This window comes from Canis lupus, chromosome 28 (assembly GCF_011100685.1).
Source record: "Canis lupus familiaris isolate Mischka breed German Shepherd chromosome 28, alternate assembly UU_Cfam_GSD_1.0, whole genome shotgun sequence".
NCBI lineage: Eukaryota > Metazoa > Chordata > Mammalia > Carnivora > Canidae > Canis > Canis lupus.
In genome coordinates this window covers 1,134,269-1,147,235 of record NC_049249.1, presented here as the reverse complement: position 1 = coordinate 1,147,235, position 12,967 = coordinate 1,134,269, and the positions used below count along the sequence as shown (strand labels likewise).

The 12,967-nt window shown below is 47.3% G+C and overlaps 1 protein-coding gene across 10 annotated transcripts in view; it reads left to right on the top strand.

Moving 5' to 3' along the window:
* Positions 1-12,967, top strand: part of VSTM4 (V-set and transmembrane domain containing 4) — a 101,036-nt gene that overhangs the window by 26,178 nt on the left and 61,891 nt on the right. For all 10 annotated transcript variants that reach the window (XR_005380357.1, XR_005380355.1, XR_005380356.1 and 7 more), the window contains exons 3-4: positions 4,639-4,707; positions 11,247-11,354. Coding sequence is in view for 7 of the 10 variants with exons in the window: in XM_038578043.1 (XP_038433971.1) it covers positions 4,639-4,707; positions 11,247-11,354 (177 nt within the window). In the remaining 3 variants the exon portion in view is untranslated. The remainder of the gene's footprint in view (positions 1-4,638; positions 4,708-11,246; positions 11,355-12,967) is intronic.

Genomic DNA, 12,967 nt, shown 5'->3' with positions numbered 1-12,967 from the left:
GATGGTTTCCCCACGAGTCTCATCACAGGGGACTTGACTAAGATTCTTTCTTTCCAACCTGCTTTTTCCAGACATCAGGCGGATATGATCAGTTTGTCTGGGTGCCTCTGGGCGGCATTCTTCCAGACTGTTTGATCCTGCAGCCACTTTCAACCAGTTCTTCCCAGAGGGGCCAAGATAGGGTGGATCTCATGACTTGCCCCTCCTTAGATTCAGCTGATTCTGCTGTCTTGGGTAGAGGCTCCCAGATGGCCAGCAGCTCCATCATCTGCGCCACTGCCTCACCAGGCTCACCAGGTCACACAGGCTCTGCCCGTTGGGCACCAGGGTCCCAAGAAATTACAAAGCAGTCAGTAGGTCAGTTGATGACTTAGCCTTGAGGGCTCCTTACTCTTTTTCCCTACTCTGATCCCAAACCGATTGATAAATGGGCATAGGAGTCAGACAGAGATAAAAATACCTGCTTTATTCCAGATAAAGCTGCATTGAGAAAAGCTGTTTGGTGCTAAGGTCTAATTGGACTTCCTTTTGCTTTCCTGATTAATTACCTCCCCTCCCTGGCACCCTTCCCTGGGGCCCAGCATGGCAGTTCTGGGGCCCCATACCTCTGTGGGTGGAGGTGGCCCTTGCAGGTAGGTTAGAAGAGGAGAGTGCATGTGAGTGGCTATAGGCAGGGCTCCCCGGGCAGCAGGGTTGGCATCACCCCAGCAGCTGGGGTAATGAGACCTTCCTGAGGGGGCATGTGCTGCCCATCCCCTCATTAGCTATCTGCTGAGAGCCCAGTCTCAGAGCGCATACTACACAGGCTGCCTTGAACAGGGGCTTGACCACATTCCTCTCACCCAGACAGGGGTAGTGTGTCAGGAGCTCCCCTGGGTCAGGACTCCTCCCCAAACACCTTGCCTCGGGGAGTTGGAGGGTAGGTGGAGGGAGGATAAGGCAGGGTTACTGAACTAACATGCTCCCTTCTGGGGAGGGATGGAAGTGCTATTCCTCCTCCGAACCTTGGAAACCCAGCACAGAGGACTAGTATGGTTCCCCCATCATGACCGTATAAGACAACCCATTGGTTAAAAGGCTGCCTGAATGCATGTGAATTCTTAATCTTGGAGGGATTATGGTGGGAACTCCCTCAATAATACATAGCTGTTAGAAGGTAAGGATTTGCAGCTCTCCTGAGCTGATGCTTAGAAAGAACCAGCACTTTGGGTATGAAAGGCTGCTTGCTGCTTTCTTCCCAGTTGAGAGTCCAGCTGGATCCCCAGGTGAGGCAAATGCAGTTGAAAGTGATAGATGTATTGAATCTTGTTTAAAAGGCCACAGCCTTCTTACGGCTAAATTGATCGGAAACCATTATAAATGCTTTATGATCAAGAAACTTGCACTTTATTTCTGAAAGTCTTCGATCAACATGAATGATCTGTGGTTGGAAAATTTGCTACTCTTTCCTTGGTGAAGCAGAATGTTTCCTTGAAGCATTTTATCCTCTTCCATATCTACCCTGCGGTGGCCTTCTCCACACAGCATTTCTAAGTTGGCTGCTGTAGATTTATGTCTGCCATGTGCAGCCATGCTGTGAAGGAGGTGCGCTGATAAAGTTGGTGAACCCCTTGCTTGTCCACGACAAAGCCCTTCTATCCACCTGGCCCTGTCCCACACTGTTTCCTTACGGTGTGTGGACTCAGACCCCCTAGACCCCGGGCTTGACAATGTATCAAATTCACTTTGAGATAGCAGAAGGTTAACAGCTGCAACAAGATAGTCATGACAAAACCTTGGAAAAATTTCTGAAGCTCTGCAAGAATCCATGGAGCAGATAAAGTTGTAACAGGTATTACTAATCCTATGCAAACAAAGTTGCTGCACTTGCCCATAAAACCTTAGCCCTGGCGGTAAATAATGAACATCCATGAGTTCCTTGCTTAGAGCCCTATTAGCTTAAAATCCCAGTTTGTTGGCTTTTTCAGCGCATGTCTCTATAAGTTGGTTAGGGAGACCTTGTTATCTTGTATCTCAAATAAGGCAAAGTCATTGTTATTGATCACATCAAGGGCCTGCAATTTCTGAATAGAAAAAATGAAGAAAAAGTTATCCAAAGACACCTGCCTTTGTTAGAACAGTAGCAGCCCGTCTGAGCTGTAGGCATTTAGCGACAAGGACAAGGAACTCTTGTGGACCATTTGGATGGTTGAAGATTCACACAGAGAAACAAAGGGCTGACAGCAAAGGAGGGCCATGCTGGAATTAAGCGCAGGAATTAGAGCAGTGACTCAAATAGACAGTTTTCTTATGGAGCTAACAACATGGATACAAATGGCTCACTCAATGTCAGGCACTGTTCTAAGCATGTCACATATCTTAACCCGTGACTCTCACACCTCCCTTGAGAGAAGACACTTACCATCCCTATTTGTGAAACTAACGCACCAGGAAATCAAGCAACTTGCCCAAGGTTACACAACAAGTAAATGGCAACTTATTTTTTCAACCCAGTGTGTGTCAATGCATCTCAAACTTTACAGTTTGTGTGATTGATCCAGGATATCTGGTTTATTTATTTTATTTTATTATTATTTTTAAAGATTTTATTTATTCATCAGAGACACAGAGAGGCAGAGACACAGGCAGAGGGAGAAGCAGGCTCCATGCAGGGAACCCGATGTGGGACTTGATCCCAGAAGCCCAGGATCACGCCCTGAGCCGAAGGCAGACGCTCAACGACTGAGCCACCCAGGCGTCCCAGGGTATCTGGTTTAAATGCAGAGTCTGATCCAGTAGATCTGGCTTGGGGACCCTGTGGTTCTGCATTTCTTTTTTTATTTTTTAATTTTTATTTATTTATGATAGTCACACACAGAGAGAGAGAGGCAGAGACACAGGCAGAGGGAGAAGAAGGCTCCATGCACCGGGAGCCCGACGTGGGATTCGATCCTGGATCTCCAGGATCGCGCCCTGGGCCAAAGGCAGGCGCCAAACCGCTGCGCCAGCCAGGGATCCCTGCATTTCTGACAAGCCTCCAGGTGACAGTGCACTGCTGGTCTCTGGACCACATTTGGAATGGTAATGCCTTGGATTATGATGAGCATCCTCTACACCCAGGGTGGGGCTCGAACTCACAATCCTCAGATCAAAAGTTGCCAGCTCTACCACCTGAGCCTGCCAGGCACCCTGGAAAATAAAATTTTACCTACCATCTCCATGGTTTTCCATATACAATGTCTGACATTCAGTTTAAAAAAATGTAGTAAGACATAGCACGGAACAGGATCAAAAGCAAAGACAGATAACAGAAACAAATCTATGGGCGATGCAGATATGAAAGTTATCAGGCACGAGCATTAAAATGATATGATTAATATGTGTGCAAAATTAGGTGAAGCTAGAGAAATTCATCTGGGAGCTGGGATATATAAACATGAATAAATTAATTAAAAATAAAAAAGAATTAATAGATGGGTTTATCAGATGGAAAGACTGGTGATCTGCAAGATGGGTCAATAGGAAATACCCACTACAAGGCCTAGAGAAGTAAGAAGTAAAAAGACAGAAAATTTAGACCGAAATTCATGACAATATAATACAAAAGTTTTGTGGGGGTTGGGGTGGGGGGATAGTAAATAGAGTTAAAGTTTCAGACAATCTCTCCCATATGCCTTGTCCCGCATACTGATTCAATCCCCATTCCAACCTCCTTTGTCTTTCTGTTAAGGTCAGAGATTCTCTTCTTTAGAACCCCCCAATGTGGTAGTCACAGACCACATGTGGCTGTTTAAATTTAAATAAAATTAAAAATTCAATTCTTCAGGCCCACGTGGACTAGCCACATTTCACATTCTCAAGTAGCCAGAGGTGGCCAGTGGCTACTACCTGTACAGAACAGACATAGAACATTGCCTTCATCCTGGAGAGTTCCATTCGACAGTAATCTTGTTCCTGACATTTTGCTTTTTTTGGTCAGCTGAACTTTTATATTTTTACTCATGGTTAAATTACCCTCATGCACAGAACCTTTCCATGGTTCCAACCTCTTTAGTGTAATGTCCAAGGTTTTACACTGTAGAGCTCAGTTCTGTTTCCCTGACTCTTGAAAACAGGCACAGTAAATTCACTAATCAACTACAGATTAAAAGTGGACAAAATAGTCTATCAGATGCTTACTGCCTGTGTGACCATCTGGCATGGATGGATGCTCAGAGTGCGGGCCCTAATCCATTAGATGACTTCAGGCTCCTCTATCTAGGGGTGCCCAGGCTGGTGCACTCTACTTAGAAAGATGTCCACTAAAATGGTAAAATAAATATTTTGATGCTTGGGATTCCCACTGGGGAACTCTTTATTTTGCAAGTATGTGGGGCAAGTGGGACTTCTACTGTACCACATCCCAGCTTTGCCATTTATTGCCTTTTAGACAAAGACAACCTGCTTTCCCCTCATTGGTGCCTCAAATGTTGCATGTCAGGCATCGTACCTCTCCCTAATGTGTGAGTTGTGATAATGAAATGTGGTTTCCAATTGGGAAAATTGCTTTATGAATGTAAGTGCTGTATACACCATATGGCATGATCTTGGATTACATGTGGGCCGAGTCCATAAACTACTATACTTCATGCTATATGCTGTTTCTTTTTTGTCTTACAGTGATTTCCCTGAAAGCTTCTGAAGATTCATCCTTTGAGAAAAAGAAAGAGTCCTGGGCACTTTTTGAAGGTAGAAACTTTTTGCAAGTTTCTTTCTTCTAAGATGACTTTTGCTTTTAGATAATAGGAAAGGCATAGAAAGGGAAGGAAGTGTGAAGAACTCAGAGGGGTCACCACTTGGGACACACCACATTGAATACAACCTGAGGAAATAGTGAAGGCTAAGGACTTTCTGTTATTTGTTAAAAGTAAGGAGACAGGGAGCTAGCTCTCAAAGCACTGTCTCCCCAGGGGGTTGGTACGGGAAGCTTTTGTTCAGTGTGCTAGGGAGCTTGCAGAGGTACAACCGCGCATGCCTAGCATGTCAGTGTGCTAGTGCATACACCACATGTTCAAAAGAAGGCAGAAAACTCTGCCCATAGGAAGTGATGTTAGTATAATGAGCTAAAGGTAACTTCAGGGCAGCTCAGGGGGGGCTTCTGCACAGATCCTCAGCTCCAGGCTGGCTCAGCCTAGTTCCCATGGGACTGTTAGGAGAGACACACCTAGCAAGGGGCTCTCAGGTGGAACACTTAGCTGGACATCTCCTTGGCTGGAACCGTTGGTTCTGTGAAACAAAACACATTCCTTCCATGCCTTTGTCCTTTCCCATCCTCCCTTCTGCTGATAGCTTCCATCCACCTTATTTGAGTAACTCCCTATTGCATTTTAGCTAACCAGAGGACCCTGACTTCTTAGTTGTGTTATGACATCAACTTGTTTTCTTATCCTAAACTTACTCAAGAGTGGGGTGGGAGGGGTCCCTGGGTGGCTCAGTTGGTTGAGTGTCTGACTCTTGATTTTGCCTCAGGTCATGATCTTGGGGTCATGAGATTGAGCCCTGCGTGGGGCTCTGTGCTTAGCAGGGAGTCTGCTTGTCCTCTCCCTTCCCCTCTTGCCCCTCACTGCTTGTGTGTTCTCTCTCTCCCTCTCTCTCTCTCAAATAAGTAAATAAAACCTTTTAAAAATACAAAAAAAAAAAAAAAAACTATAAAAAGAAAAAGTAAGTAGAATCCCTGGTACTATCAGCCCATGGGTTTTGAAAGAGTAGAAGCAAAAGCTCCAGTCTGTATAATTTGGGGTGTTTTTGTTTTGCTCTAGAATTCCTACTCCTAAGTGATTTTAGGGAGGGATCTTCAAGTCATATAAAGAGGAAATGTGTGCCTACTGTGACAGACTTTATCTCAGGTTTCTTATGGAGTTTAGGATTTCAGAAGTAGTTTGTGAAACTTAAGCAAGTGATTCTCAACCCATGTCAGAATCCCCTGGGAATCTTTAAAAATACTGATTGCTGGGCCACATCTTTGAACATTCTGATTGAGCTGAAATTTGTTAAAAGCCCTCCAAGTGGGCACCTGGGTGGCTCAGTGATTGAGCGTCTACCTTTGGCTCAGGTTGTGACCTCGGGGTCCTGGGATCGAGTCCCACATCGGGCTCCCTGCATGGTGCCTGCTTCTCTCTCTTCCTGTGTCTCTGCTTCTCTCTGTGTGTCTCTCATGAATAAATAAATAAAATCTTAAAAGGAAAAGGTACAAAAAAACCCTCCAGGTGATCCTGCAGCAGCCCTGTGACTGGCCCAGATCAGTAGTAGCAGCGGTAGCCGCAGCATTACCTGGGGGCCTGATACAAATGCACACTGTTGGGCCCTCCCCTCACTCATAGGATCAGAAACTTGAGGGGCGGTGCCCCCACAGTCTGGGTTTTCACAAGACCTCTGGAGGTGGGGGGATTCTGGTGCACTCAGATTTGAGCCTCGGAGTAGTGATTCTCAGCAGCAGATGGTTTTGCCCCTCCAGGATAGTTGCCAATGTCTGGATACCTTTTTGGTTGCCACTAGCATTTTGACTGACTAGCATTTTGATGCTACTGGCATCTACTGGGTAGAGGCCAGGGGTGCTGCTATATGTCCTAACAATGCACAGGTCAGCTCCCCACAACCAGCAATTAATTGTCAGTCCCAAAATGTCAAGAGTGCTGAGGTTGAGAAATCTTGTCTTACAGAGAGGAAAGTTCAAAGGAATTATTATCACAAAGTAGGTGAGGATTATGATCATAAACAATGGAAGAATGTTACTTTGTGACTTCTTAGGCAGAGCCTTTGGTCAGTGAAAAACTGATGAATGTCAAAAAGTGATCAGGAAATCGTGAAGGATTGTGTTTAGTGAAGGCATGGCATCTATGGATAGTGAATCACCTTGCCAAAGGGATGGATCTAGGGACATGTGTGTGCCCTGGGGGCTTCCTCCCACCTTCAGTTAACTAACAGGTATGTGGAAGGAGATCTTGCCCCATAGGGGTGGGTGGCACTTGGATCCAAACCCACCTCTTCCAACAGCCAGTGAAATGCAGGGGATGGAGGCAATTTCTCTCTCAGAAAAATGTTTTCATAATTGTGAACATTATTTGCAAACTGGAAAGTGTCACCCAGACCGGCCATTAAGATCATTGTTTTGCCATCAAATATTTTCTTTCTCAAATTGCACTTTACTTCAGTAGCAATTCTTTATATTCCCTGCCTTTTCTTATTCAGGCTTTGTGGCAGTCTTTTTATTTAATGACCCTCTCCTACCAAAATAATCCCCAGCCCCCTCCCTCAGCCTTTCATTCAGCGAATGCCTATTCCTTAGCAACCAGATGAAGGTGACTTGACTCCTCCTGGAGTGAAGCAGTGGAAACAAACAATTGATTTACCCCATGTTTCTGGGAGCTGCCCCCATGACCCAGCAGGCCCTACAATGGGATGAGGGAGAAGTCTGGAGATACCCAGGGCATTCCTAAGGCAGCTGTGACAGCAGGAGCCTTGTTAATCATCAGATGCAGAAGGATCTCTGGATTCCAGGTTTCCCCCTGAGAATCTGATTATTGCATTTAGGAAGGAGCAAAAAACTTGTATTGGGGCCCCAGGTGTTTCCCCAGTGTAAGTGGTCTGAGGACCATATTTAGAAAATATGTATGGTACAAAAAAACAAGACTTCATGTATCTGGAAAGGTCGCAGCATGTGGTCCCAACATGCCTTGCAGCATAATCAGCGTGTCTAAAAAACAATTGTATAATGAATAGTACTTTATAATTCACATGTATCTATAGAACATCAGGAACACTCTCGATCTAGCTCTTTTCACAGAATTCGTAGCCCAACATGGGCTTACTTCTCAATACAGAGAATTGAGTCCTTTCAGAAAAGATTTGGAATTCTCACTATGTATAATGCCTCGGAGCAGCTGTTTCCAGAGTGTTCTTTTCCCTGTGATTCCGGCAGCAGGCCGATGTGTTTTGCTTTTTTAACCCAGCCACAGTGTCAGGGAGGCTAGGGGCACAGATGAAACTCCCTGGTGCCTGATCCCAGGCCTTTTTGCCCTTTTGTTCCTGGTTGGGCGAGCTGCAGCAGGGCTTGTGGATGGATGTTCATCCTCCTGGGGCTTAGCTCAGCTGGCCACATGCCCGCAGCACAAACCCAGTATTGTCAGGCCTCTTGGTGGAATGCTGGAGTGAGTTAAAATCCCTCAGGGCTATTGCTCAGGTATTTCTCCCTGAGCAAGATGATATTACAAGCTGGATTTAAAAAAAAGAAAAAAAAGAAATAGAAAAAATAGAAAAAAAAAAAAAAAGAAATAGAAGTACAGTTTGCTGCCCATTCCAGAGATCTTGGCATCTGCATTTTCCCTGGAAGAGTGGAGGACTGACATGGAATTTCTTGAGTCAGTGTCTGGGAGAGACACTCACTGTGCTGAGGCCTGCTAGGGTCACCAGGCTTCAAAGCAGTGCTGAATATCCCAGCTGGCCTCAGGGTTGCCCGGCAACAGGTGCCACCTGCCTTTCACGGGAGGGGGCAGGTGGTGGGGGGGCTCTCTGCCTGGCCTGCCCTGGGGTGGCTTGGTGTTCTGGGAGGGAGTAGCTGGCACAAGCACACTGTGCGCCTCGTGATGGCCTCCTTGCCACCGAGTGTCAATCCAGCCTGCTGGCCCACCATCTGCTTCAGGGAGGCCTGGGCTGGGGACGGGTTGGGAGGGGGCGGGGGACATTTTCTGCATGGCAGCTTGCAGTTGAGCCTAAAAATGACATTGGTGTTTTTGGCAGTCTGATGGCAGAAGACAACACTGCAAATGAATCCGAGGAACGGAACTAGATTTTTAGAATTATTTTGAGTGTCCAAGTATATGTGGTGCTTTAAAAGCTAAACCCCAGATTTGGGTAAATGCAGATGTTTTGTTAAATTTAGATCTGAAGGCATGGGTTCAGCCTCCAGACAAGCATCGTTTGGCCAGGTCTGAGTTTTGAAACCTTTGAGCCAACATTTATAATTAGAGACGTGTTTACAAGGAAGTTAAGGGAGAGTTGGAAACAGGGCAGCATGGGCCGTCCTTCAGGGCTGAGGCCGGCTGTCTGGAGCATCTTGGTGCCTGCCCCTGGTGGCCAGGGCACAGCTCTGCTCTAGCTCGCCTGGCAGCAAGGTGGTGAAGGATCTAGGTGTTTGTGACCCTGGCTTAAATGGCTCAGGGTTTTACACTTTGTTTGCAGAGAAAATTGGGACTAGTGGTTTCAGTGCGTTGAGTAGATAAAACAGGGAAATTGTCTTTAGGCAGCAAAAGGAATGCCTGGAACAGAGAGAAAAAATGGGAACTGTGGAGTACTAGTTGCTGCCCCTTCCAGGGAAATTCAGATGTTCTGTTTGAGCTTTTCTCCTCCTGCAAGGTGACACTTTTTAAGGTTCCTGTAGCTTTAAGAACACAACAGAGAGCAGGCCCAGTTGCTCCTAGGCCTGTGGGGACCCACACTCAGGTGGCTGGTGCCCGAGCCTGCCAGCCAGTGTCCACAACCCAGAGGGCCTGTGTGCTTGGCAGTGTAGCTGAGCCTTCCGGACTGGCCAGATGTTTTATGAGTCTACAGCTAGGGCTGCCTGTGGAGAGCCCCCTCTTTGCCACATGGTGGAGGCTGTGATCTGAAACCAGAGTGTGGACCTCTTGGAGCCCCTGCCTCCTGCTGGGGCAGAGCAGTCCACAGATGTCTATAGTATGCTTCTGGGGACGATTGTGGGAGGTTCTCACCATGACCTTGTTCTGTCTTGATTGCTATAGTTTTGAAATCAAGGAAAGGGCTCCGATGGAGAGGGAGCTCGTGGAGGACGCTGCTCTCTGCTCCAGTGGTGCAGAAGCTTCCAGTAAGACAGTTTGCCTCTCCAACTAAGAGTGAGACTGAAGCCAAATTGCCCTTGCCTTTTAGTCCAGGGGCCTGCATCTTTGGAATCCCTTTGAGGCAGGTGTTGTGCCCACCTGCCCCATGCCTGTGTGCCTGGCAATGGGACTGGGTTATTTGCCATCCTTTCATGCAAGAAATGGCTACGCTGTCCTGGTAGATCCAGGACTGGCCATATGTTCTCTGTGTTTGGGCCCATCTCATGTCCTGTCATGAATCCTGGTCTGGGACCTCGGCTCTAGCTCTCTAGAGTTTTGTTGCTTAAATGGAGACCCCCTAACTCTGACCACTCGGAGTTCTCACCAAATGAATCTGCACAGCCCATGCATCTGAGACACAGGTGTCTAGACAGAAAAGTAGTTTTGATTTTAGTTGCAGGAGCAGGTTTCCACAATTTCTGTCTCAAACTCTCACATACACTGAACTCCTCGGCCCCTGTAATCTGGCTTGGCCCCCACTGTCCCACTGATTTGGTTTTTCCCCAGGACTTCCAGTAGCTTCCTAGCAGGAAAACCCAGTGGATGTTTTCCAGTGGCACTTGGTTCTATTAAAGAATCTTCTTACAACATCTACTCTCTTGGCTTCTGGAACTCTCACTTTAGGCTTCCTCTGCTTCTGTGACTGGCTCCCAGCCTCCTCCACAGGAAACTTTCCCTACCCACCTTCCTGCTCCCTTAAATATTCGGGCTGGTGTCCCCTTCACCTGCAGCCCTGGTCTTACTGTGCTTTTCACTTCTTTTATTTTTAGTCCGGGCTCCTAAGTTCCATGGACAGAAACCTTCTCAGACTAGCTTAGGCAAAAATGCTGACTGAGCCTAAGACCACAGGAGGAACTCGTGGGTTCTGGGTTAGAGACTACACTGTGTCTCCTGGGGTGTGGGCCAAGGAAGGGGGAGTCAGAAGGAAGCTGGGATGTATGCGGGACTAGATCCCAGGACCCCGGGATCACCACCTGAGCCAAAGGTAGATAATACTCAACCACTGAGCACCCAGGTGCCCCTAGTTTACACACTTAATGAACTTCTTCTCCATGTCCCAAGGGCTTGACAAAGATGCATTACTGTCAACTCAGTGATTCTACTTCTAGGAACTTAATCTTAAAAACCAAATATGAGAGGGGCATTAAGGTTTGAGTTTGTGAGTGCTTATCATACTCATTTATTAAGGCTGCATTAGAAACACTTAGAGTGGTCAATGAGAAGGTCCTAGATCCCAAAGTTTTTTCTCCTATATTTTTTTCCCCAGTTTACCTTTTCTGTTTAGGCTTGAGGTTCATTTTGAGTTGATTTTTGGTAATGCATAAGGTTTATCTTGTTTGGTGCCTCTCCTCTGACATGGCTCATCCTGACAATGCCTCACTGTGTCCTTGCCTTCAGATCTCTACATATACGCCGTGCTCGTGTGCTGTGTTGGGATTCTCAGTGTCCTCCTCTTCACCCTAACCATCATTTGGCAGTCTGTGTTTAGCAAGAGGAAATCCAGAGGTAAGAGAACCGATAAGGTCATGTCTGGAATGGAAACCCAACCAAACCACAGACAGGCAGGAGATGCTGGACAAAGTATAACCTTGTTTGAAAAATGCATCATGAGTCAGGGATTATTTCCCCGTGACTGGTGAGTACAGAGAGTGAGGAGATGTGTCTCCCTTGGACTCAGCTACAATCAGCTGCAATGACACTTAAATTCTTTTTCTCAAATCCCTTTCTTCCTCGGTTTCTGAGGGGGCGGCCCCTACCTCTCTCATTCGCCCCAAGGGGCTATGGAGTCAGATGAACCTGGATTTGAGTCTGGCTCTGCTGCAGAAGACTGATTTTAGACATGTTTCTTAACCACCCCGAGCTTCAGTTTCCTCATCCATGAAATGAAATGGGGTGGGCCGTGTCTTCCTCAGGTTGCATGCTGTTGTGAGGGTCCTGACCTAATTGCTGGACAGGGGTGTACTGGTGCGATGCCTGGCAGGCAGGTGTGGTTAGGATGGCCCCTCCCAGCCTAAGCAGTCACTTCCCTCTGCTTTCCCATTGGCGTCCCTGTTGCCCTCGATCTGTCCTCAGCCCCTTCTTGCTCTTCTTTTTCTCTCATAATGATTACAGTTCTGGTGACTCTGACTCTTACCTCCCTATGCAGGCTGCCAGCATTCCCTCTCCAGCCTCCACCTCTCACCAAGCCTCAGTGTCTCCTTTCAGCCAGAGCCTGTGCATTTCCTCTGAAATATTCTCCCTTCACCCCTTTCCGAATTCCCAAAGCTGGTACGGATGGTATAGCTCCCCAAGATGACGTGGGTGACAGCTGGGTGCTGCTTCAGATGGCTCCTCTTCACTTACCAGCTGATGACTTACCTGCTGCGCCTCACTCTTCCCATCTGAGTAATGGGAAAGCAGTAGTGTGCCAGTGTCATGGGATTATTGCGAGGGTAAAGTTCAACAATGACACAAACTATAAAACCTTTAACACATTGTGAGTCTTGTAAGTGTGTGTAATGATGTGTGATTATAGTGATGCCTTAGCCTAAGGTTACAACACTGAGAAGTGTTAGATTTGGTGGTCATGGTGCAAGGGAACACTAGACAGGGGAACAGAGCAGGGCTTCCGGAGGGCCTCTCCACCAAGATGCAGGCAAGGCTAAGGGGGACCCAGGAAGGAGGGAGGGGGTGCACTCAGGGACCAACCTGCATCTGTTGCCATTGCAGAGGTAGGAGACAAGGGCAGGAGAGGCTCCTGAAACTTTCGGGAGCTGCCACTATGGGAGAAGTGTCACCAACGGGAGCCTTAGAAGAGGGACCCAGGCAGAGTGAAATCTGGAGGCAGGGGAAGGAGCCAGGAGCATTCATTTCTCAGTCCTTCCTTCTCCCCCTTCCTCGATGCCCTGCTGCTGCCTTGCTTTGCTCTCACCAACCAGGAGCCAGAGGGCAGGGCATGGAGGTCAGCCTCCAGACTAGTCAAGGTAGAAAAGGGTTGACAGAGCTTCAGAAAGGGGCACAGAGATGCCCCCCACACCCAGTGCTGGAGACAGAGCAAGGCCTGTGGCCAGATCTTTCTCCTCTCTGGCCTGTACCCTTCCCACTGTGCTATGTGTGGGCTCCGTGCTGTGCCAGAGAGC